A 26,781-nucleotide genomic window follows, 5' to 3' on the forward strand; every position below is an offset into this window, starting at 1 on the left:
TGTGACAAGATCTTGGATGGTACTATTGAGGTGGAGCATTGCAAGATCGTAGACAACTTGTTGATCTACATCCCTAACCTTTATCCCATGTCTAGTATCCGAAAGGGGGTGTTAGAGGATGAACACCTCCTGGACAGGCAGGCAGCGTGGGCAGGGCCAGTGCCTGTTTTGGGCAGCATTGGCAGTCCAGCATCATTGTAGGCAGCTGGGACGTTGGGCAGGGCAGGAGCACTGCAGCGGGCAGGTCTGTCCAGTCAGGCAGACCAGTCAGCCTGACACGTGGCAGGTTGGACCAGTACAGCTTGTCAGACAACATTTGGCTGGCTGTTAATGCATTTTGACAGCCTATTTATAGGCTTCTTGTCTCATAGTCATTTCAGTCAGTTTATACGCAGCGTGTGTGAGGTCTTCAGCTGATTGCATTCGCACACAGCCTTCTATACATATTCTGCCCTGATTTATTCACCTTCAGTGTTCGGCATTCTCAGCATTCTCTTCTCTCCTGTCAGTGCACACGCTTCTACATTGCTGCATTCTGATGGATAATTGAAGTAGGTGAGATCTGTAGTAGATGAATGGAGACCCTATTTACAAGATCAGTCCTTCCATATTGTGTGCCTCACTGGGTGTGAGGAATGTTCAAACACGAAGACAAAACAATGCAAGGCTGAAATGGCTGGCATGGCTGAATTGGTTCCCCCTTCAATGGAAAGACAGATACATGTATCTGGCAATTCAAAAACTGGAGGCATGCAAACCTCCATGCTGGAGGGATTGGTTTCTCTATCCATGTTGCAGAGAACTTAAATCCACGACTGCATAGTTATGCATCCAAGTCCTAAACATTAGGATGTTTCACTAATAAACATGTATACTGAGAGCATCACATGAAATATGTTGCGAGTCTAGTACAAAATGGCATTTTCACCAATGACAAGCATTTTATCAATTGGTGGTACATTTCAATGATTTGAATCAGTCATGAAGTGTCATAAAGTACAAGCAAGGTCATTCTCATCTACCACACTATCAAGCTTGTCTGTTGAAGTTGATTGCAGAATGCCATATATGTGGACAGCGAAATGATGGCCTTAGCTTTATTTGTACTCTTGAAACAACTGGACTTAATCCCAGGAAATGGGCTTTGCCTAGTACAGTTGGAAAAAGGGATCAAGCATGAAAATGTGTACTGTTCAGGATGGATCCTCACGTTCAATGCTTAGTTTTTAGGACCAATCTGCATCCCAAGCTACTAGCTAGCACCGTTTTCTCATGGTTATTTTGTGCAGTTGTAAATGTTATTAATCAGTCTCTGCATGGATGCAGGCCACTGGCATATTAGGTTCGTATATGCACTCTCTTCTTGCTGAGATAAGGTGCACTGTTGGCTTGGATGTTTTCTGGCATTTATTTACCAAAGTCTGAATGGGAAGCTTCTCAGAAGACTGAATAATTAGTGCTGCTTTAGAGCCTGCTGCATGTCTGACAACTTGTGTTGTGTTATAAACAGGCACTATTGACCAACTATGAGAACAAAGTCAGGGAAATGCGACAGTCTGTAGACATGTTAAAGAATGAAAGCAGAAAGCTTGAGGTTCAAGTCCAACTTGGAGTTCATCTGATTTGTCATGTTATAATAACAAAATATTCCATTATTCATCTAATGCTAGCTTAATTATGTTACTTTTGAGTTTTAATGACAGCAAAGGGCCAAACTGGCAGAAGACGAGCTTCAAAGAGGACAAACAAAGCTGAAGTATGCAACTTCCATGGCATATGCCTATGCAATTAAATGTCAGTGCATTCCAGCCTGGATATTTCTAATATGAATGCAATTTTACTGAACTGTATGTCTGTGATTCATCTGAAGGCAAGTGGGAGGGCAGCTGCAGAATCTTGTAACTTCTATATGCAAAACAGAGGGTCGTGCACAAAGTAAGGCTAGAAACACTAAAAAACTTATGTTGATATGTTTTTTACCTCATATGTGATCTCTTAGCTCCTGTTTGTGATTGATCTTGCAGGTTTAATGGAAGGCCTAAGAGAGCTGCCTGGCAGAGATGCCTTGAAGTTTCGGGCAGAGGTCAGACTACAATTATGTAGCCGCCGTTTTTTAATATAGAAGTTTTTTTTTGGGTGGTCTTATTATCTTTGAGTCTTGAACGAACTTGTGGACACTATACGTCCACACCTTTGTGGACTTAATGTGCTCAGGGTTTTTGATGCAGATTTAAGTTGTAGTTAATATTTTGGAAACTGTAATCCCTTTATCTGTGCTGTCTCTATGTCCTGAATTCAGTTCGGAAATCTCAAGTATTCAATTTTGTTGTGTCAAAGCTTTTTTGGACATCTTGGGTTTCTGGAAGTGCATCAAAGTTAATAAGTTGCAATTTGCAACAAACCTTCATTCTTGTACACATTGAGAATCTGTTAGAAATTACTTAAACAAGGGGTGTGAGCTTAGAAGAGAAGGTTTAGAAGAGGAGGAATGGCATATAGAGGCCTCTGTGATAGTTAAATATTTTTTATGGCAATCACATCATTGGAAGAAATCATGAAAAGTTTCTGTTTTTTCTGTTTTTTTTCGACTTGCAGGTTGCATCTATGGTTGCAGAGGCCAAGCAAGATAGAACAACACTGAGCAAGAAGATCACAAAAATAGCCAATTATGGTATCCCTGTATGATGGTATTTGGGCTCTACAGTGAATTTCAAAGTCATGCTGCAAATTCAGAGACTACTATTTTCACCACAGCTTTTACTAACTGTTCCAGATGTGATGCTTGCTCCATTACATCATTACTTCCTCTTAAAACCTTTCTCCACAGAATTTGAGTTTCGATTGTTAAGCGCTTTGTAAACACGAGCAGCGAATACCAGGCACATAAAAACAGGGGACCAGTTTACCCCCGAGCATTATTTGTTTTGGCACACTATTCACCAAGTTGGAATCTCTTCCAAATTTACACACACTGGTAATGGCGTTTCAAATAAGCACCTGCTCATTTTCCGCAGTCTGTGTATTGTAATGTCAAGGCATTTTGTACTGTTTAGCCAGCAAACCTGCAGGGCTTGAAAGCCCTCTTAAGTAACTTCAAAACTCATTACAGCGACTTTGGTGGTTTATGATTTCATGTATGTGCATGCATGAAAGAGAGCCGAGTAGACAGTCTCTCTGGCATATACATGAAGTAATGTATCGCTGTCCCTCTGCAAATATCATTGTCCTTTCTTGGGCATTGTGTAATGATAGATGAATACAAGTGACACGTCGTTTGTCTTCATAAATAAACAAAATAGACAGTAATGCTACCAGTACAGGAGTTTCTAGCTCTACATCCTGGAAAATATCCAGGTGGATGGGAAGGACTATCACTATGCAGCTCTACAACTCTCCCTATGGTCACCTTGCGTGGTCGTTTATTGGGTGGAGCCAATGCTGCGGCTGAGCTTGCCCAGGTTGTGTTGGTACTGAAAGCAACCCTATTTGGGTCTCTCTTATTTCTATCTTCTTTATGCAGAATCCTTACCAGGATAGTGATGTCCTAGCTGCTGTGCAGTTGCTATTGCTTGGTGGATCGATATGCTTGGTTGTCTAACGGGCTTCGCCAACTAAAGGATATGCTAGACTTTGATGCGGGAGTAGTCACATGCGCACTGGGAAAAACATTGATTAGCTGTTGTGCGTTTCACAATAGTAATATTGCTCCTTTGCCTACACCTTAAAAAGATGACCGTGCCATTTTAACTGCCTTGTTAAGAGGGGCGAGAAAGGTTTTAGTCGGAGTTTGAAGAAAAAGTTGAGCTGCTTCACTTTCTTCCTCCTCGATGCCTAAAAGCTCTCTTTACAATTGACTGCCCCTTTGGCTCTTATTTTGCTTCAGTTCTCAGACATGCAAACGTTTGGCAAAGAGCCATCTCTTGTTAGTTTCATTTGCACACTTCACCGCCTTGTCTCCCCAAGCTATTAGATAACAAAGCTTGTTCTTCACCACCGATTTCACACTTCCTCCTCCACTTCCCCTTGATGAATGAACCTCTTAACAAGAATGCTGAAGTAGGCATTGGTTAATAGAAAGATAGACCAGTACATGCTAAAGTAGGCATTGGTTGATAGAAAGATAGAACACTACATGCTATCGTGACAAGGTGAGTAGAGCAATGACCTTGAACTTGCTACGAATGGGACCTTTATTTGGCTAGAAATGTCAATGTGGATGGTTAAATAATTTGAGATGTGATACGTTACAGTAAGTTAAGCTTAAGTAAGAATGTGATCCAAGGATAGGGTAGAGTAGAGCAATAACCTTGAACTTGCTATGGACGGGATCTTTATTTGGCTAGAAATGTTGCTGTGGATGGTTAAAAAATTTGAGATGTGACTTGTTAAAAAAAGAATGTGATCCAAGGATAGGGTAGAGTAGAGCAATAACCTTGAACTTGCTATGGACTGGATCTTTATTTGGCTAGAAATGTCGATATGGATGGTTAAAAAATTTGAGATGTGACGTGTTTAAAAAAGAATGTGATCCAAGGATAGGGTAGAGTAGAGCAATAACCTTGAACTTGCTATGGACTGGATCTTTATTTGGCTAGAAATGTCGATATGGATGGTTAAAAAATTTGAGATGTGATGTGTTAAATTTCTTTACATAAAGTTAAGCTCAAGTAAGAATGTGACCCAAGGATAGTATAGGATGTCCACCTTTGAGTTGCTACCTATCCTCTTTTGTGGCGCTTAAAGCAAGTCCTTATTCAAATCAAGTGTTGAATGTTATAGGGACCATCACAGGCATTGGGCATTAGTAGGGTTCCCAATTTAGATACTGGAAGGGGTCTAATGTTATAGATTAGATGGTGATGAGATGACTTGTGTAGACTTAAAGATTGTTGGGTTAAGTGGAGAAGGGTTAATGAAGGTATGGAAGTTCGAATTGGACACTTTGCATCAGATAATGAGGTATTAGGTGCACCAACCCCATGGAGTCCAAGAGTTGTCTTGATTGGGACATGGTATAGAAAAGAAATCATGGCATATTTATTGGATTTGAATGCCATATACATGGGCAGTGATCATGGGGTCCGTCGAATAGCATGGGTAGAAGGTTAAGATGAAGTCTTCATGTGTGTGTAAGATTGGTCATTAGCATTATGTTCAGACGACCAATGCTATGTTGTTGTGCATCACAATTATTGAGTCTAGTATTATCATCGGGATTGTGAGTGAAGCTCATAGGGGCATATGGGTGGGATAAAGCATTTAGCCATCGTTAATGACTTTGGCACAACAAATTTTTTTAATTCTTGTCATTATTGTCATTGATACTTGTGTTCACCGTTGTTTTCCATTGTGCCATATTTTATTTTTCTCACACATTAAGTAGTTGTGAGCTTATGATAAATAAAATTTTAATTTAATTCTCTTTGGCATTTATCTTGTACTTTCATTGTGTATTTTTTCACAAAGAATAATTGGAAACTTAAAATACCTAGGAGCAACATATTACTAAGTCAATGCATGTGAGAGAACAGATTAAGAGGGTTGGGGAGTTTATGCACAAGGATTGTTTCATTCTTGTAATGATTGCTCCTTGTTCTTTCTAAAGAGTGCAAGTCTAGTGAGGGCACCTTGGAAGTTGGGAATCTACGAGCTTCAAGCCATTAAAGCAATTTACATATACATATGTAAACTCTTTGATGTCTTCCAGGTGCAATTATGACCAACGTCCACATTGCATAGCTACTCGTACTTTAATCCATCCCAAACAAAATAATTAGAAAAGGGTTTATAAAACCTTAAGTGGATTTTGTAGATTAGAAATGGGTGGAGGATAAGCAATCAGATGGGGTTTGGGATGTATCTAGAAAGAGTTTTGAGCTAATGCCAACTAGTACTCAATGGTGAAGATTGATGTATTGTTTCTTATAAAGGCATGTGTTGTGAAGTTTGTTGTATTGCTAACCATATGCTTAAGTTTCGCATTAAGTTTGCATAGCAATATGGTGCAAATAATTTCTATTTGGTGGAAACCTTCACCATGCAGTAACCATTCATCTAAAGATAATAGTAGCATAACTTGAACAAGAAATAAAGAGAGATAAGAGAGGAGAAATAGAAAAATGACCCAAGATTGGGTACAATATTCCCTTATGCATGGGTGAGCACCTCAACCATACATGCATTTATAATATTGAATTAAGCTTTACTCAAGACACATTGAAAGCATCCTTTTTGTGTTCTTGCTTTTGCTCACCTTACATGAATTGCTTTTGTGCAAGTAAATCAAAACACACACTATTCTAAATAGCTTTGCAATTAAAATTTTTGTATTATCTAACAAATACACCAAAATAAATCTATTGTGCATGTGCATATACAAAGTCCTTCTGCTAATAGGTGTATACAAAATATAAAATTTTAATAATATTTTTCACACTGTAAAGTGTAAATGTGTACTCCAAAATAATAATATTTTTGTTTAACTTGGTCTAACTATTTGCTCACCACGATACAAAATATCCATTTACCGGCCATAATATAGTCAATACCATGCGCATGTATTCCAATGATAAGTTATGAATTATATGGCAAATAAACAAAATTTACAATAAAACATCAATAAATATAATTTCATAACATTTCTTGGTGTTTAAAGAAGGTTGCGTCCCAAGTAGGTAACTCCAAGAAAAATATATAAAGGTGGTCAAGCACATGTTAGTGTTGACTTTTTGGAGAATTGGCATTGTATACTAGTGTTGCCTTTTGCAAGCGAATTTGCACCTTACATCTGTTAAAGCATGATGGTGGAAAATTTTGGAAGAGTCTGGGCAGCACTAACATATAGTCCAAGGTAGTTGACTTCAGATCGAGTGATATTACAAAATGTCATGTAAAATCACATTTGCTAGGTTGAAATAGGCCGGCTGTTGTAGTACTAATGCTCGTTACAGACCAAGTGATGGACAACCAACCCCTACGAGTGCGCATGGGCATTATACCTTTACACACCAAATGGACACAATTTATAATAATAATAAAAAACTTTTAATTTTTTTTGTTTGGTTGCAAATGCAAAACGTGCACATTTGTTCATCACTTTACAAAGTGGACAGGGGAGACTCCTCATCCAAAAGTGGGCGAGGGGAGTTCACGTGTCTAGCAAGTAAACAATATGTCATTTCCTCTCTAGTATATAAAGGATTGGGGACGCCCAACCTTTAAATAAATATTTTGATTGGTTAAAGCTTACAAAGTAGACAATATGTCATTTCCTCTCTACTATATAAAGGATTGGGAACGCCCAACCTTTAAATAAATATTTTGATTGGTTAAAGCTTACAAAGTAGACATAACCTAAGATAGAAGGGTTATTAAACACCCCAATCTTCCCTTCAATAATAAAAAAAAGCGGCCGTCCAGATTTAAAAAATAAGGCTTAAATTAAGCATTAATAGGAAAAGCTTGTTGCCGGATGAAGAACGAGGACCGTGACCCGTCGTCCGATGGAAAAACGACGACAACAGGCTTTGATTGGAGTGAAGGTGGTCTTTAAACCTTCCCAACCTCCCTTTCGTACGCTTTTATTCGAAGAAAAGGACACAGATATAGTGGATCCGAGTCTTTGAGAAAAAAATTAATGTTCAATCCTTTTACCCCACTCCTCATCCGTGTTCACAAAAATTGAGGTTTAATGTAAAGTGAATTGTAGATTAGAAAAAAACTCCTTCAAAATTGAAAGAAGAAGGTTTAAAACCTCAAATTTTTGAAAAATTTTAGTCATAAAAATGACAAAATGCATGTAATTTGAATCAAAAATCCATGTAAAAATTTGAGTTAGAGGTTTTTGTATCTGCTACGTGAAAATGTTTTTCGTGAATGCTGCTCCTCATAGGAGGAAACTTTATGATGGATGCTGGGGAAGCCTTCAAGATGGATGCATATATTTTGAAAAAATTTAGTTATTAAAATGGCAAATACATGTAATTTGAATAAAAAATCCATGTAAAAATTTGAGTTAGAGATTTTTGTATCTGCTTCGAAAAATGTTTTTCATGAACACTGCTCCTTATAGGAGGAAACTTGATGTGGATGCCGGGGAAGCCTTCAAGATGGATGTATATATTCTATTTGATGTTAACCCACGGACCAATTACCTTGCTTTGATATATCAATGTTGAAAATCGTCACCATACAATAACAAATCATTAACAAAAAATTAATAGTAGTATAAATTGAATAGGAAATAAAATAGAGACAAAAGAGAAGAGAAATAGAGAAAGCATGCATGACACATGATTGGTACAATTTCCCCCTACACATGGGTAAGCACCTCCCCCATGCACATATTTCTAATATTGAAATAAGCTTTTGTGTTCAAGATACATTGAAAGTATCCTTTTACGCATGTGTGCACGCAAAGTCGTTGCACTCATATACGTACACAAAATATAATGCTTTTGATTATATTCTCTCACATTGTAAAGTGCATAAATTCCCCACATTAAAATGTGCACTCTAAAGTAACGATTCCACTAAACTCCATCTACTTATCTGTTCACCACAACACAAAACACATTAGTGTCCTTTTATCAATCTACAAGGTATAATGTGACCAATACTGCATGTGTGATCAACATAAGAAGATATGAGCAAGAAAAGTCTTTTGTATTGCAAACTTGTCTTTACAAAAAGAGGGATGCTTATATGGTAGAATGATGTTGGAATAGGCATGTTACTGGGATTTTATACCTTTTGACTCCATATGTATGACATAAATGGTCTTTTGCATATGTTTAGTAAAGTATTTTAAGCTTACTTGATTATAAAGGGTGTTTTGCATATGTTTATCCAAGTATGATGTCACCATTCTTCACCTAAAAGCTTTTAGATGGTATTTTTATTTCCTCATGAGAACCCTTTTTCATTGCATTTTTCAAATTTCCACCACTACAATACAACATTATGCACATTGCTACTATTACCTATTATGTATTAATGTGATTCATTTTACACAGTACCATATGTGTGTATTGATCCATGTTTGTAGTACATACATCATTACACACATGGTGGTGTTCTTTTTGGTATTAATGTTAGTGATATTTTTAATACATAATTTATACTAGCATTAAAATGGTTGTACATGATCTAACTAGAGTTTAATGTGTATATAAAAGAGAAAATCTTATATATGGAAATGCAAAGAATGTACAAAAAGGGGTATTCATGAGAGCTTTTCTATGATGTAGTTATGTACATAATAGGTTTGGTTGCATCTTAAAATCCAAATAACCATTCTTCAACATTGTGAAAAGCAATAGAAATGATTAGCTACAAGAAATACGTCCTTGGAATAGTTTCTTTTCTTAGGTCAACAAGATCCTAACTTATATTTTGGTCAATCCCAAACTTGAAAATGATTATAATAATGGTATTGTACAAAACATTTTTGATCCTTATCTCTTGGTTTTAGGGTTAGTGGGCATATGCAATTCTCCCACCAAAACTATTCAATGTGAAGTAGATTGAAGGAGATGTTTGGTTGCTTCTCTTCTTCTTTGGGTTTTCTCTTCTAGGTCGAGCACTTGTAGATGTCGGATTAGAAGTTGTGGCATAGTGGAGGCAAATTGAGGGCCACTGCATGGATCATGGAGTCATTGAGCTTTTGCGTCAAAATCTCGAGAAGATAAGAAGGTGAACTCACTATTCCCTTCTTGATTTATTCACTTTTTGCTTTTGAGCTACCTTGTGCCTTGACACAACCCAAACCTACTCACATAAGATCTAGTCAATCGGTGTGACTTTTGAGCTAACCTATAATCACTTCATTCCATAATAGTGCCGCCTTAGGATGAGTGACCTTGTTGGGACCCTCTGGCCAAACAGTAGCAAAGATTGGTGACATATGCGAACCTTGCTATAATCAAGATCTTGCCCTTTACTTTGTGGTTATAGGAGTCCTACTTGTTAGCAACCCTAGCTACATCAATTGAAACCACACTAATTGCAATACTCCTCAAATTTTTTATTGGTGAATTTAAGTGGAGACTCATTCAAAATAGTCTATCTAGTACTACGTTGAAGGAGTCTCAACACTACACATGATTAAATGAGAGCTCTAATGCAAACTAGGTTGAGTAAGGGATGCAAGAAGATCATCCCACCAAAACTGTGTTAGAAGTAGTGCAACAATGGAAGCATAGACAAGTGTTGGAAATAAACTGTTGAACACAAGACAAAAGAGAAAGGAAACATAAGAACATTGCAAAGGAAGAGAATTTAGAGATGTGCTCGAAAAATGCAAATCCACTACCAAACACAAGATACTCATGTACAATAGTGAGCCATTGGTTGCATGGGCACTCGCACGGTCTCCTGTCTCCAATGGAAAGTCCACCTGAAGAATGATGATGATTGAGGAGGAGGAGGAGACCCATAATAAATAGGCACCAAATATGCCAAATACAGTAGCTGATTGGCTAGAATTAAATGTTAGTTGACTAGCATAAAATCCCACAAGTGAATCACTATAATAATGCCTAAAATAATGATAATGTGGCTAGCCTTGATTAGCATGCACAGACTCATGCATAAGCTGACAACCCTACTAACACCCTCTCTCAAATCATGGGTGATTTGATACAATACAATGATACAATGGTAATGACTCATCATAATACATACAACATAGAACCACCAAAGTAGAATTATGGATACCCAAGCAGTGGGTAATCAAGCCACCACCAAGGTGCCTTAGAGAGAATTGATGTCAATGTTGATTGTACCAACTTCTAAAAATAGAGAAGAACCATAGCATGCCTTTGTGTATGTTTGGCAATAACATACAAGACAATCTTATAAAAAATACATTTGAACACACATGGCCATGGATTCCCCACCTTTGGCCATACCACCAAAATGTCCCCTCATATGAGCTCAATGCTAGGAGCCAATCTTGCTCTCTATCAAATAACCATTCCATTTCATGAACTTGGATATCAATCATAGCTTCAAGGTTTGAACTTGCTAGACTTCTGTGGATGTGTCAGGGACATCCCTCTTTAGAATGTCAGCATTGGTATACCTCTATAGATGAGCTTTAGTGACCCCATCTCACCTCCCTCTCATACTCCCTCTCTAGCATTGGAGAGTTGTGAGGGATGACCGTATCACCTGAATTAGAAAGCAATAGAGGAAGGGGCCACCAAGCCCTTCTCTCAATCTAAAGAAGCAGATTCCTTTCCCACCTTGGACTTCTCCTTGGTCGGAGGACTAGAGTTGGAGTCAAGGAAGAGAATGACTTGTCAGAGGAGTTTGCATCTTGTTTCTTCTTCTTCTTATTCTTCTTCTATGAGTTTGCTAACTCCTTGCAGCCCTTTCACAAGTGTCCCTTCTTACCATAATGATAACATTGGGCCTTCAACTTCATTTTCTTGTCAACCAAGGCCTCACTAGAATTTGCATAATGAGATAAAAGCCTCCCCATTTGCAAGAAAATGGTAAGAAGATGTTGCTCAGCAGTAGAGGAGTTAGATGCTAAAAAGGTAAAAAATCAAGGTGAAAAATAGTAGTAGGCGACAACAATATAGGAGCCACTAGATGGAACAGTAGTAGCAGGGCCTAAAAACGCACGTCCAATTGGGGTTGACATCAATTGATACTACAGTAAATGTAGAAAACCTAGAAAGGCAGGTAGCAAAGAGGTTGTCTCTTGATCAACAAAGAAGGTGAAGGCCTAAAATGAGTAGGAATACCAACAGTAGTAGGAACCTAGATCTTGGAATATGATAACATGTTAGAAGTGGTGTAGTAATGTAAGCATAGACAAGTGCTAAAATAAATTTTTGAACACAAGATCGTAAAATAGAAGAACACTGCAACGGAAGAGAACTCGAAGATGTGGTCAAGAAATGGAATACACATACTAAACATGAGGCGGCTACATACAATAGTGAGCCACTAGCTGTGTGGGCACTAACACTGGCTTCTCTCTCCAATGGGAAGTCCACTTGATGAATGATGATGACTAATGAGGAGGAGGACAAGGCCCATAATAATTATGCACTAAATATGCCAAATATAGCAACTGGTTGACCATCATTAAATGCTAGCCAATTAGCATACAATGCTACAAATACCATAGATAAATCAATATAATAATGCCCAAAATAATGATAATGTGCCTAGCCATGACCAGGTATGCACAATCTCACACATGAGTTAACAATTGTGTGAACATCCTCTCTCAAATCATGGGTGCTTTGATATTATACAATGATATAATGATAATGACTCATCACAGTCCATAAAACATAGAGCCACCAGAGTAGAACCATAGATACCCAAGCAGTGGGTGAGGGGGCCATCACCAAGGTGCCTCCAAGAGAACCTAATGTCGATGTCGATTGTACTAGCTCCTGAAAATAGAGAAGGACCGTAACATGTCTATGTGTCCATCATCAATGTCTCGTAGCAACATACAAGACAATCTTCTCAAAAATGCATTTGAACATACGTGACCATGGGTTCCCCACCTTTGGCCACACCACAAAGTTGCCCCTCATGTGAGCTCAAGACTAGGAGCCAATCCTCTATCAAATAACTAGCTCATCATGAACCTGGATGTCAATCCCAGCTTGAGGGTTTGAAAATGCTAGAGTTCAAACCATGCATGAGGGACATCCCTCTCAAGAACTTGTGCACCAATATACCTGAGTAGATTAGGTTCATGGACCCCATCTCACCACCCTCTCACACTCTCTCTCGGGCACTGGAGAGTCATGAGGGATGATCACATCACCTAGACTAGAAAGTAGTAGAGGAAGGGGCCACTAAGCCCTTTCCTCGATATGAAGAAGAGATCCATTCTGTGCCTTGGACTTCTCCTTTGTTGGAGGATCGAGGTCACAATCTATGAAAGACGATAACTTATCAAAGGTGTCTGCAACTCGCTTCTCCTTCTTCTTCTATGGTGAGGTTGCTAACTCCTTGCAGTACTTTCGCAAGTGTCCCTTCTTACCATAGTGATAATAATGGGCCTTCAACTTCATATTCCTGTCACCCCTCTCTGAAGCTACAAAGGTCTCACTAGAACCTCCATAATGAGATGGAGGCCTCCCTTGTAAATGCAAAGATGCATCATGCTCAAGTAGCATCGAGGATATATATGTGAAGCTCACAAGTGTAGATGAAGTCTACACCCTCAAAGCATTTGCCACTCCATTAAACTTCGGGGGGAAGTTGGTAGAAAGTTGTTCCCTCGAAATGTGCCTCAGGATGGGTAGACTACATGCATTGAAGTTGGTCCTGTACCTGTGTAATACAGAGTAAAAATGACTCAATACTATCCTTTGACTCAAACTTCATCTGCTAAATTTTTCCATTAAGGGTCACTACACACATGGTGGAAGGTGCTCCATACAACATCTAAAGCTTCAACCATACTTCGAGAGATGTCCTATAGGAGGTAACCACATGTATAATTTATTGAGAAATGTATCCAAGAAAAGTAGAATAGGCATGCACATCATCCGCATCTCATGTAAGGAAAGCTTCTTCATGGTTGTCCTCATCAAAATCTTCAGGAAAGGGGAAAAGAACGTTGAGGACAGGGACTCTAGCTCCACAAACAATGTATTAGATCCACTTCTGCACAAGCTAGGCTTTCATCACATCACTCCATGTAAGAGAGTCAGGGGCATTTAACTTATCATCTATAGAAGTGCATCGAGGAGCCATATGGAGAGGATAAGAAGAGAAGATAGATGATATAAAATATAGAGAGAGAAAAGATAACCAATCAAACAGCAAAGCTGGCACAAGAAAAGTGTTCGGATGTAGTATTCACAGGAGGTTGATCGCAAAATCATAATGTTGTTAGTACCAAAATCTATAGGAAAACACTCAAAATATATTTCCTAGTAGTAGAGAAGAGTCAGATGTTGCAAATGTAGAAAATCCGGACATAAAATGGTAGGCAACAATAATACAAGAGTTATCAGATTAAGCAACAAGAGCACAACTATGATGATGGCTAAGGATGAGAAGAATGAGCCCCATTATAAATAGACACTAAATATGCCAAATACAACAACTAGCTGGCTAACATTAAGTATTGGTTGGATGATTGGCATAACATGTCATAAATGCCACAAATAAATCACTAGAATGATACCTAAAATAATGATAATGTGCCTAGCCCTAGTTAGGAATGCATAGACTGACACATGAGCTGACAATCTTGCAAACACCCTCTCTCAGATCATGGGTGATCTAATACAATAATGTTATAATGATAATGACTCATCAAAATCCATACAACATAGCACCAATAGAGGAGAACTGTGGATACCCAAGTAGTGGGTGATAAATCCACCACCAAGGTGCCTAAAAGAGAACCTGATGAGAAGAATCATAGCATGTCTCTATGTCCATCATCAATGTCTTACAGTAGCATACAAGACAATCCTATAAAAAATGCTTCTGAATATACATGACTATGGATTCCCCACCCCATATGGCCAAAGTGTCCTACCTTGTGAGCTCAAGAATTGGAGCCAATCTTGCCCTCTATCAAATAACCAGCTCATCATCAACCTCAATGTGAATCCTAGATCCATGATTTGAACCTACCATACTTTGTTGATACGTAAGGTACATCCCTCTGGAACATGTGCATTGATATACCTGTATAGATGAGGTTCACCAACCCCATCTCATCACCCTCTCACACTCCCTCTCTGGCACTCGAGAGTTGTGAGGGATGACTATATCACCTGGACTAGAAAGTTGTAGAGGAAGGGGAGACCAAGCCCTTCCCTTGATTTGAAGAAGTGGATCCCTTTTGTGCCTTGGACTTCTCCTTTCTCAGAGGATTGGAGTAGGAGTCTAAGAAACAGGATGGCTCATCGAGGACTCCGCCTCCTGCTTGTTCTCCTTCTTCTATGAGGCTGTTAGCTCCTTGGAGTCTTTTCACAAGTATCCCTTCTTACCATAGTAATACCATTGGCCTTTGACTTCTTCTTCCCATCAACCCACTTTGAAGCTATAAGGGCCTCACTGGAACCTCCATATAATGAGATGGAGGCCTCCCCTATAAATGAGGAGATGCCTCATGCCCAAGAAATATCATGGACATATATGTGAAGCCCATAGGTGCATATGATGTCTACACCCTCAAAGTAACTTCCACTCCATCAAACTCCAAGGGTAGCTTATAGAGCATCGTTCCCATGAGATGTGCCTTAAGAAGGATTGCTCCCATGCATTGAAGCTATTATGGTGCCTATCTAACATGGAATAGAAATGACTAAATGGTGTCCTTAGACTCAAAATTCATCTACTAAAGCTATCCATAAAACGTCACCACACATGGTGGATGGTGTCTTGTACAACATCTAAAGGTTCAACCATACTTCAAGAGATGTCGTGCAGGAGATAACTATCGGTAGAACTTCCTTAGAAGTACATTGAAAAATAGTAGAATAGAGATGTACATCATGTGTATCCCATGTAAGTACAACTTCCTCATGGTTGTCCTCATCAAAATCTTTGGGAAGGGAAAAAGGACACTGAGGACTAGGGAATAGCTCCACAAACAATGTGCCAGATCTACTTCTACACAAATTAGGCTTTCATCACAACAATCCATGTGCAATAGTTAGAGCCATATAACTTATCATCTATAGAAATGCATAGAGGAGCCATAAGGAGAGGATAAGAAGAGAAGATAAAGGATAGAAGGTATACAGAGAGAGAAGGTAGCCAACCAAACACCAAAGACGACACAATAAAAGAGTTCACATGCATTATTCGTGGCTAGTCACAAAAACACAATAGTGCTAGTACCAAAATATGTAAGAAAGCATTAAAAAATGTCACCCAGCAATAGAGAAGAATCAAATGGTGAAAAACAAAAAAAAATTGGGTTAAAAACATTGCGGGCAATAGTAATATAGGAGCCACCACATTGAGCAATAGGAGTGCAGCTTGAAAACACATGCCCAATTGGGGTTAGCATCAATAGACTCTATAGTGAATGCAACAAATGAAGAAAGGTAGGCAACAAATAGGTCATCTCCTGATTAGCAAAGAAGAGGAAGGCTTGGAATCAATAGAAAAACTAGTAATATGAACCTAGATCATGTAATCTGATACCATGTCAGAAGTGGTGTAGCAAAGGAAGCATAGACAAGTGCCAAAATAAATTGTCAAACAAAAGATATAAGAGAAAGAAAATAGAGGAACACTGTAAAGGATGAGAACTCAGAGATGTGCTTGGGAAATTGAATACATATCCCAAACACGAGACAATCGTGTATACGAGTGAGTCATTGGCTGTGTGGGCATTGGTTTTGGCTCCTCCCTCCAATGAAAAGTCTACATGATGAATGATGATGACTAAGGAGAAGGAGGAGGCCCGCAATAAACATGAACTAAATATGCCAAATACAACACCTGGTTGGCCAGCATTAAATGCTAGTTGACTCGCATAAGATTCCACATATAAGTCACTACAATAATGATAATGTGCCCATCTTGTGACATAGGCATGCATAGATTCACACATGAGCTGACAATCCTGCTAACTCCCTCTCTCAAATCATGGGTGATTTGATACGATACAATGAAACAATGATACTGACTCATCAGAGTCCATACAACATAGAACCACCAAAGTAGAACCATGGATATCCAAGCAGTTGGGTTATAAAGCTACCACCAAGGTACCTCAAAGAGAACCTGATGTTGATGTTGATCGTATTAGTTCTTGAAAATAGAGAGGAACCATGGCATGTCTCTATGTCCATCATCAATGTCTCACAATAGCATATAAGACAATCTTGTAAGAAATGCATCTGAAAGTATGTGACCATGGATTCCCTCTGCCTTTGGCCATACTGCCAAAGTATCCCCTCATGTGAGCTCAAGACTAGGAGCCAATCTGGCTTGTTATCTCTTAACCAACTCCTCATGAACTTGGATGTTAATCCTAGCTCTAGGATTTGAACCTACTAGACTTCAATCGATGCATTAGGGGACATCCCTCTCTAGAACTTGTGCACCAATATACCTATATAGATGAGGTTCACCGATCCCATCTCACCACCCTCTCACACTCCCTCTTTGGCATTGGGGAGTCATGAGGGATGACTACATCACCTAGACTAGAAAGCAGCATAGGAAGGGGTCACTAAGCCCTTCCCTTGATCTAGAGAAGTGGATCCCTCCACACCTTGGACTTCTCCTTGGTTAGAGGATTGGAGTCGAAGTCTGAGGAAGAGGATTGGAGTTGAAGTCTGAGGAAGAGGATGAATCATTAGAGGAGTTTGCATCTTGCTTCTTCTTCTTCTCCTTCTTCTTTTGTGAGGCTACTAACTTCTTACAGCCCTTTCACAAGAGTCCCTTCTTAGCCATAGTGATAACACTGGGCATTTGACTTCATCTTCCTGTCACTCATCCCTAAAGCTCTAAAGGCCTCACTAGAACCTCCATAATGAGATAGAAGCATGTCTTGTAAACACAAAGATATCTCACTCGTCTCTAAAGTTGTAAAGGCCTCACTGGAACCTCCATAATGAGATAGAAGCCTGTCCTGTAAACACAAAGATGTCTCATGCTCAAGTAGCATCGAGGACATATGTGTGAAGCTCACACATATAGATGATGTCTTCAGCCTCAAAACATTCACCACTCCATCAAACTCTGGAGGGAGCTGGTAGAAATCCGTTCCCATGAGTTGTGTTTCAGGATGGGCAGATGCATGCATTAAAATTGGTATTGTACCTATGTAACATTGAGTAAAAATGACTCAATGTTGTCCTTAGACTCAAACTTCATCTACTAAATTTTTCCATAAAGGGTCGTTGCACACATGGTGAAAGGCGCCTTCTTGTACAACATCTTGAGCTTTGACCATACTTTGGGAGATGTGCTATAGGAGATTATTGTCGATAGAATTTCTTGATAAATATATTGAAGAAGAGTAGAATAGGCACGCTGTCAGAGGGGTTTTTGTCGAAATGTCGAATCCACCGGGGATTAAAGGTAGAAAGGAAGTAGAAATAGGAGATGGAAGAGAAAGAATAGACAAGAGGTAAACATGATAAAGACAAAGCACAATGAATTGAATCAATATGTATTGAAAGAACTTGGAATCCTTGCACTACTTAGAAGCAATCTCCAAGCAATAGATCTCATGGAGCTTCTTTTTAGAACAAAAACGTGAATAAAAAATCACAGTTCCTTCTTTGCTACTCGAAACCCAAATCTGATGGCTTCGTTGGCTCCGGAAGGGGGGTAAAACCCAGGACACTTGGTTACGGATCTCCTAGATCACTTCTTCTTCCTCTTCCAGTTCAAACTGCAATTTTCAGCTTGTCAATAGCAATTGCGAGATGTGCGATTTCACCAATATGTCTTTTTTATGAAAATCCCATAACTGGCTAAAAAAGCAACTTGCTTTTTGCATGCCATCCTAATCTAGAAGCTTTTTTAACTTTTTTAGATTTTTTATAATAAATAATATAAAAAATAGGCTAAAACTATCCAAAAATCTAGTATTTTTAGATAATCCATACCACTCACACTAGTACTAATGACTCAGATCACATTGACTCTCTTGATGAATAAGAAAGTCGAATGATGATGCATTTTAGAGTTTTTCACACTGTGTCTGTGTAGTTGCACGACATCCACCCCCTCTGAATTTGCACATCCTCCGGTATGTGCCAAAATCCTAGTGTTCACCGGATTCTGAGTCCTCCTCATCCTTTGCAAGCATATCCTTTGCTTCTTGATCTTCCATATCTTCCTGGCTAGCCCCTGTATCATGACCACTATTTTCTTCCAATTTTGGCAACTCATAGGCAGTATATTCCTGCCTCTTGAATAATTTGATTCTTTTCCCTGCTACCGAAAGTTTTATGGCTATCCCATCCAGCTCATTTAATACATAAGTAGCATTATCAAATACATGTCTTACCACATAGGGTCCAAACCATCTTTTGGAAACTTTACATATGACACTATGCTGGTTGTCTAAACTGCTATCATAAACCAATACCCAATCCCCATCTTGTATGGTTCTTGGTCTCAGTCTATGTCTTTTATCAAGCCATTTCTTATTCTATATCCTTGCTGCCCTTAACTTTGCAATTGCTGCCTCTATGTCTTCTGACTTTCTTTCCAACTGTCTAATGCGTAAGGCCAATAACTCCTCTTGATTCAACTCCTCCTCCCAAGGTAGCACACTCCATGTGACGGTCATGTCTTCTATTGGCATGATAGATTTTTGACCATACATCAATTCTGTAGGCATATATCCTATAACAACACTATGAGTTGTTATGTCAGCCCACAAAGCATAAGGGAGCAAACATGGCCACTCATTCAATCCTATTAATAGCCTCTCTCAAATCATGGGTGATCTTATACAATACAGTGATACAATAATAATGACACATCAAAGTCCATGCAACATAGAGCCACCATAGTAGAACTATGGAAACCTAAGGAGTGAGTGAACAAGCCACCATCAAGGTGCCTGGGAGAGAACCTAATGTCAATGTCAATCATACCAACTCTTGAAAATAGAGAAGAACCAGAGCATGTCTCTATGTCCATCATCAATGTCTTGTAGAAGTGTACAAGACTATCCTGCCAAAAATGCCTCTAAAGATATGTGATTATGGATTCCCTACCTTTGGCCATACTACCAAAGTGTCCCCTCATCATGGGAGCTCAAGACTAGGAGCCAATCTTTCTCTCTATCAAATAACTAGTTCATCGTGAACTTGGATGTCAATCCCAGCTCCAAGGTTTGAACCTACTAGACTTCCATCAATGTATTAGGGATGTTCCTCTTTGGAACCTGCACACCGGTATACTTATATAGATGAGGTTCAATGACCCCATGTCCCTACCCTCTCACACTCCCTCTTTGACTCTTGAGAGTTGTGAGGGATGGCCACATCACTTGGACTAGAAAGTAGTAGAGGAATGGGCCACCAAGCCCTTCGCTCAGTTTGAAGAAGAGGATCTCTTCCATGCCTTGGACTTCTACTTGGTCGAAGGATTAGAGTAGGAGTCTGAGGAAGAGGATGACTCATCATAGGAGTTTGGATCCTTCTTCTTCTTCTCCTCCTTCTTCTTTTGTGAGGCGACTAACTCTTTGCAATCCTTTTGCAAGTGTCCCTTCTTACCACAGTGATAACATTGAGCCTTCGACTTCATCTTCCTATCACCCCTCTTTGAATTTGTAAAGGCCTCACGAGAACCCCTATAATGCGATGTCTTTTTAGAATCAAACTTCATTCTTGAAGTTGTCCATAAAGGGTCATTGCAGCATGGTGGAAGGTGCCTCATACAACATCTGAAGCTTCAACCATACTTCGGGAGATGTCTGGGTAATTCTACTAGTAGAAATTCTTTAGAAATACATGAAGAAGAGCAAAATAGGCACATGAATAATCTACATCCCATGTAAGCAGAGCTTCCTCATGGTTGTCCTCATCACAATCTTCAAGAAGGATTGAGGATGGAAATAGCTCCATAGACAATGTACAAGATCTACTTTTGCACATACTAGGCTTTCATAACAACACTCCATGTAAGATAGTAAGGGGCATGTAACATATCATACGGAGAAAAGCACAGAGGAGCCATATGGAAAGGATAAGAAGATAAGATAGATGATAAAAGGTATATATAGAGAGAAGACAACCAACCAAATAGCAATAAAGACGGCATAAGAAAAGAGTTCACACACAGTATTCACAAGCTGATCATAAAAACACAATGTTGCTAGTACCAAAATTTGCAAGAAAGTACTCACAAGATATTGCCAAAAGTGGAGAATATCAGATGTTGAAATGTTTTTAATTGGTTACCTAGGAATTCAGAATCCATTAAATTCAAGTAAAAATAGTAGGTGACATCAATATAGGAGCTACTAGATGGAGCAATAAGAGCACAACTTGAAAACCTAGGTTCAGTTGGGATTCGACATTAGTTGATGGATTAGTAAATGTAGCAAAGGAAAAAAGGCAAGCAATCAATAGGATGTCAAGGTGAAGGCGTAAATTTAGTATAAAACCTAGTAGCGCAAACCTAGATCCTGCAATATGATACCATGTTAAAAGCAGTGTAGCAATGGAAGTATAGACAAGTGCTAAAATAAATTGGTGAACATAAGATAGAAGAACACTACAAAGGAAGAAAACTTAGAGATGTGCTTGGGAAATTGAATCCATAGACCAACCAAACACGAGATGACCGCATACAATAAGGAGTCATTGGTTGTGTGGACATTGACAAAGCTCCTCTCTCTAATGGAAATTCCACTTGATGGATGATGGTGACTAGGGAGAAGGAGGAGCCCCACAAAAAAAGATACTAAATATGCCAAATACAATAGCTAGCCGACCAACATTTAAGGCATAAAATGGCACAAATTTCACAAATAAATTACTATAATAATACCTAAAATAATGATAATGTGCCTAGCTTTAATAGGCATCCATAGACTCACACATGAGCTAACAATCCTATTAACACCATCTCGTAGATCATGGGTGATCTGATACAATACAGTGACACAATGATAATGACTCATCACCATCCATACAACACAGAACCCCCAGAGTAGAACCATCGATATCCAAGCAATGGGTGATGAAGCAAACAACAAAAGATTTGGATGAAAAACAACAAGTGATAGCAATATAGGAGTTGCCAAATGGAGCAACAAGAGCACAACTTGAAAATGTAGGTCTAGTTAGGATTGACATCAGTTTACACTTTAGTAAATGTGTCAAAGGTAGAAAGGAAGGCAATAAACAGGTCATCTCCTAATCAACAAAGAAGGTAAATGCCTAAAATTAGTAGAAAAACCAATAGTAGGAACCTAGATCCTAGAATCCAGTAACATGTCAGAAGTGGTGTAGCAATGGAAGCATAGACAAGTGTTGAAATAAACTGTTGTGAACACAAGATAGAAGAGAAAGAAAATAAAAGAACACTATAAACAAAGAGAGCTCGGGAAATGGAATACATATACCAAACATGAGACAGATGCATATAGCAGTGAGTCAATGGTTGTATGGGCAATTGACATTGGCTTCTCTCTCCAATGGGAAGTCCACCTGATGAATAATGATGACTAAAAAGGAGGAGGAGCCCCACAATAAATAGGCACTAAATATGCGAAATACAACAGGTGTTCAGCTAGCATGAAATGCTAGCTGATTGGTATAAAATGCCACAAATATATCACTATAACAGTGCCCAAAATAATGATAAAGTGCCATGTCTTGGTAGACGTACATAGACTCACACATGTGCTGATGATCCTATTAGCATCCTCTCTCAGATCATGGGTGATCAGATACAATATAATGATACAATGATAGTAACTCATTACAATCCATAAAACATAGAATCACCAAAGTAAAACCATGGATATCCTAGCAGTGGGTCATGAGGTCACCACTAAGGTGCCTCGGAGAGAACTTGATGTCGATGATGATCATACAAGCTCCTAAAAATAGACAAGAGCCATAGCATGTCTCTATGTCCATAAATAATGTATCATAGATAGTAGCATGCAGACAATCTTTTCAAAAATGCCCCACAACATGCATGACCATGGATTCCCTGCCTTTGGCCCCACTGCCTTTCTCCATACCATAAAGTGTCACCTCATGTGAGCTCAAGACTCGGAGCCAATCCTAATCTCTATCAAATAACCAGCCTAAGGGCGTCCCTCTATGAACTTGTGAACCTATATACCTGTATAGATGAGGTTCACCAACCCCATCTCATCACCTTCTCACATTCCCTCTCTGGCATTGAGGAGTTGTGAGGTCTACATCACCTTGACTAGAAAGTAGAAAAGGAAGGGGCCACCAAGCCCTTCCCTCACTAAAGAAGAGGATCACTTCCACACCTTAGACTTCTCCTTGTCTGGAGGATTGAAGTCAAAGTCTGAGGAAGAGAATGACTCGTCGGAGGAGTCTGCATCCTGCTTCTCCTTCTTCTTATGTGAGGCTACTAACAATCCTTTCACAAGCATCCCTTCCTACCACAGTGATAACACTGGGTCTTCAACTTCTTCTTCTTGTCACCCCTCTCTGAAGCTACTAAGGCCTCATTGGAGCATCCATAATAATTAAGCCTCCCATGTGTAAATGCAAAGATGCCTCATGCTCAAGTAGCATCAAGGACATATGTGTGAAGCTTAGAGATGTAGATGATGTCTGTGCTCTGAAAGCATTTACCACTCCATCAAACTCTAGGGGAGCTTGTAGAGTACCATTCCCATAAGATGTGCCTTAGGAAGGGCAGACTCCATGCATTGAAGTTGGTATTGTAGCTCTATAACATGAAGCAAAAATGATTGAATGGTGTCCATAGATTCAAACTTCATCTACTAAAGCTTTCCATAAAGGATCATTGCATGCATGGTGGAAGGTGCCTTGTACAACATCTAAAGCTTCAACCATACTTTGGGAGATGTCTTATAGGAGGTAATTGCCAGTAGAACTTCTTTAGAAATACATTAAGAAAGAGAAAAATAGGATGTGCATTATTCACATCCCATGTAAGCACAACTTCCTCGTGGTTTTACTCATTAAAATCTCTAGGAAGTAAAAAAGGGCACTGAGGATGGGGAATAATAGCTCCATAAACAATGTACTAGATCCACTTCTACACAAACAAGCTTTCATCACAGCACTCCATGTAAGATAGTTAGGGTCATGTAACTTATTATCTATTGAAGTGCACAGAGGAGCCATATGGAGAAGATAATAAGAGAAGATATATAATATAAAGATATATATGGAGAGAAGATAGAGGATAGAAGATATATAGAGAGAGAAGATAGCCAATCAAACAACAAAGACATCACAATAAAAGAGTTCACACACACTATTCACATGTTGATCATATAAACATATTGCTGTTAGTGCCAAAATTTTCTAGAAAATAGTTAGAAGATGCCATGTAGTAGTAGACAAGAGACAGATGTTGAAAACATAGAAAATCTAGGTAAAAAATAGTAGAGGCGATAGCAATACAAGAGTTGCTAGATGGTGCAACAAGAGTACAACTTGAAAACATAGGTCTAGTTGGGAGTTATATTAGTTGACGCTACATTAAATGCAAAAAATGAAAAAAAACAGGAAGCCAATAGGTCATCTCCTGATTAACAAAGAAGATGAAAGTCGGAAAGTAGTAGAAAAACTAGCAGTAAAAACCTAAATCCTACAATTTGATACCATGGTAGTAGTGATGGAGCGATGGAAGAATAGACAAGTGCTAAAATAGACTGTTGAACATAAAATAGAAGAGAAAGAAAATAAAAGAACACTACAAAGGAAGAGAACTTAGAGACGTCCTTGAGAAATGGAATCTATATACTAAACATGAGATAGTTGTATACAATAGTGAGTCACTGGCTATGTGGGCACTTGCAATGGCTCCTCTCTCTCTAATGGGAAGTCCACCTGATGAATGATGATGACTAAGGAGAAGGAGGAGGAGGAGGCATTAAATATCCCAAATATTGTACAAGTGTGTAGTCATGGTGTATGTAGTAAATATAGTGTAGGCACATGTGCCTTTGCCTCCACAACCTTCCTCTTACTAGGATAATCATCACCTAAAAGTTGCATGATTGATTGAAGTCATAACTGCTTAAAGACATCAATCTTGTTTGTGATTTTCTAGATTAGATTGTGATTGAATTAAGTATTGGAACATATGATTTTAAGATCAAATATAGACCGAACAAAGAGAATGTAATTGTAGATGCTTTAAGCCACAAATCATTTCCCAATGCATTTATCTCAAAAGAACCTCTTAGAGCTCAAACACTAGCTACAATGATATCAATGCCTAGCAATCCCGTCATTGAGCTAGCTAAGGAGAAGGCAAACAATGATCCCAAATATTAGCAAATGTTGAAGGAAATTTGGAATAAATAGAAAATTCCTAAGCTTAAAACAAAGTATCTTAACTTCTTTGTTGACGAAGGACTTGTCTACTTTAGGACAAGATTATATATTCCTTCAAGTCAAGAACTTAAGAAGAAGATACTATGGGAAGCTCATGATTCCCCATTCTTAGGACATCTGGCTATGCCAAAACTCTCAATGTAGTTAGGAAAAGCTATCATTGGGAGAAGTTCAAAGGTGATGTACTTAAATATGTAACCAAATGCTTGAGTTGCCAATGAGTAAAAGCCAAACGAGTCAAGCTGCCGAGAAAACTATAACCACTTGATATTCCTAAGATGAAATGGGAACTTATCAGTATGGATTTTGTAGTTGGATTACCCTCAATTCAAGGGGCATACAACTCGATCATGGTAATTGTGGACATGTTGACTAAGGTTACCCACCTTATTCTGGTCAAAACCAACTACAAAGCATCAGATATTGCAAGGTTATTTGTCAAGGAAATCTTTAGACTTCATGGACTACCAAAGAGAATTATCAACTATCGTGATTCTCTATTCACTTTGCATTTTTGGAAGAGATTATTTGAAGCTCTTGGTACACAGCTTTGTTTTAGTACAGCTTATCACCCTAAAACTGATGGGCAAACAGAGCGTGTAAATCAGGTCATTGAAGACATACGTAGGGCATATTGTTGCAAAGAACCTAGACGATGGATACAATATACCTTTGGTGGAATTTGCTTATAATGTGTCCTATCATCAAAGCATTCAGATGACCCCATTTCAAGCTCTATATGGACAAGAATGTCTAACTATGCTAAACTTCTCCGACCCTACCTTGAAGGTTGAAGCTTCTAAGAAGATACTTGAAGAGATGGACGAACAAGTCAAAACCATCAAGCAAGATATAGGAGCTGCCAAGGATCGATAGAAAGCCTATGCTGACCTACATAGACTAGAACGAATCTTCCAAGAAGGGGACATGGTTTTTATCCATGTACACCCAAAGAAGAGTTCTTTATCCTTGGGAAATTTCAAGAAGCTAAACCCAAGATATTGTGGACCTTATAAAGTCATAAAGGCTCTTGGACCTAATGCTTATAAGCTGCAACTTCTTGAAACCCTAAAAGTTCATGATGTATTCCATGTAAGTCTCTTGAAGCCCTATGTACCCAATCCTGATCATATTCTTGATGATCAACAAGTTGTAATGCCGAGACAAGGTGTACTTGAACTTCAACCTGATAGAATTTTGGATGTAAAAGAAAGAATCCTTAGGAATAGGACCCTTAGAGAATATCTCATCCACTAGGATGATTATCCTGAGGAGGATTCCACTTGGATTGATGAAGAAACACTATGTAAACAACACCCCCAACTTCTTTCGAGATGAAGACATCTTGATTCCTCTAAGGGGAAGAGGATGTAATGTTTTTGATCCGCAAGAAATTAAAAATCATCTTCTCAATTCACAATTCGCCTCTCCCCCTACAAATAAAAAATAAAAAAATGAATGTGTTAATTATATACCTTAGAGTTATATATCACAATACTATAGTATAACTTAAAATAAAATGAAGCATATATATATTATATATAAAAGCTTAGACAAACGAACGATCTACTATATTATATATATATATATATATATATATATAACTTGTAAAAACGTAACAAAAACGGCAGCCACTAACCTATATATATATATATATATATATATATAACTAACTAACTTTTTCGGCCAATTATATATCTTATAAGCTATATATAATAGCTTGTCAACAACGTCAAACCTAAATCAATGATGTCCTCATCAACCG

General features: G+C 38.6%; 1 protein-coding gene across 2 annotated transcripts in view; it reads left to right on the forward strand.

The window, feature by feature from the left end:
• Positions 1-3,522, forward strand: part of LOC148018605 (RGS1-HXK1-interacting protein 1-like) — a 72,091-nt gene extending 68,569 nt beyond the window's left edge. The window contains exons 5-9 of one of the 2 annotated variants that reach the window (XM_087662338.1): positions 1,511-1,594; positions 1,704-1,756; positions 1,871-1,935; positions 2,025-2,083; positions 2,596-3,522. In XM_087662338.1, coding sequence (XP_087518464.1) covers positions 1,511-1,594; positions 1,704-1,756; positions 1,871-1,935; positions 2,025-2,083; positions 2,596-2,685 — 351 coding nt within the window. In that variant the 3' untranslated portion in view covers positions 2,686-3,522. The remainder of the gene's footprint in view (positions 1-1,510; positions 1,595-1,703; positions 1,757-1,870; positions 1,936-2,024; positions 2,084-2,595) is intronic. The other variant, XM_087662337.1, reaches the window with a different exon arrangement.
• Positions 3,523-26,781: the final 23,259 nt, after the last annotated feature.

Source organism: Lygodium microphyllum, chromosome 21, assembly GCF_053477565.2.
Source record: "Lygodium microphyllum isolate KBCC chromosome 21, Lygodium_microphyllum_v1.1.10, whole genome shotgun sequence".
Taxonomy (NCBI): domain Eukaryota; kingdom Viridiplantae; phylum Streptophyta; class Polypodiopsida; order Schizaeales; family Lygodiaceae; genus Lygodium; species Lygodium microphyllum.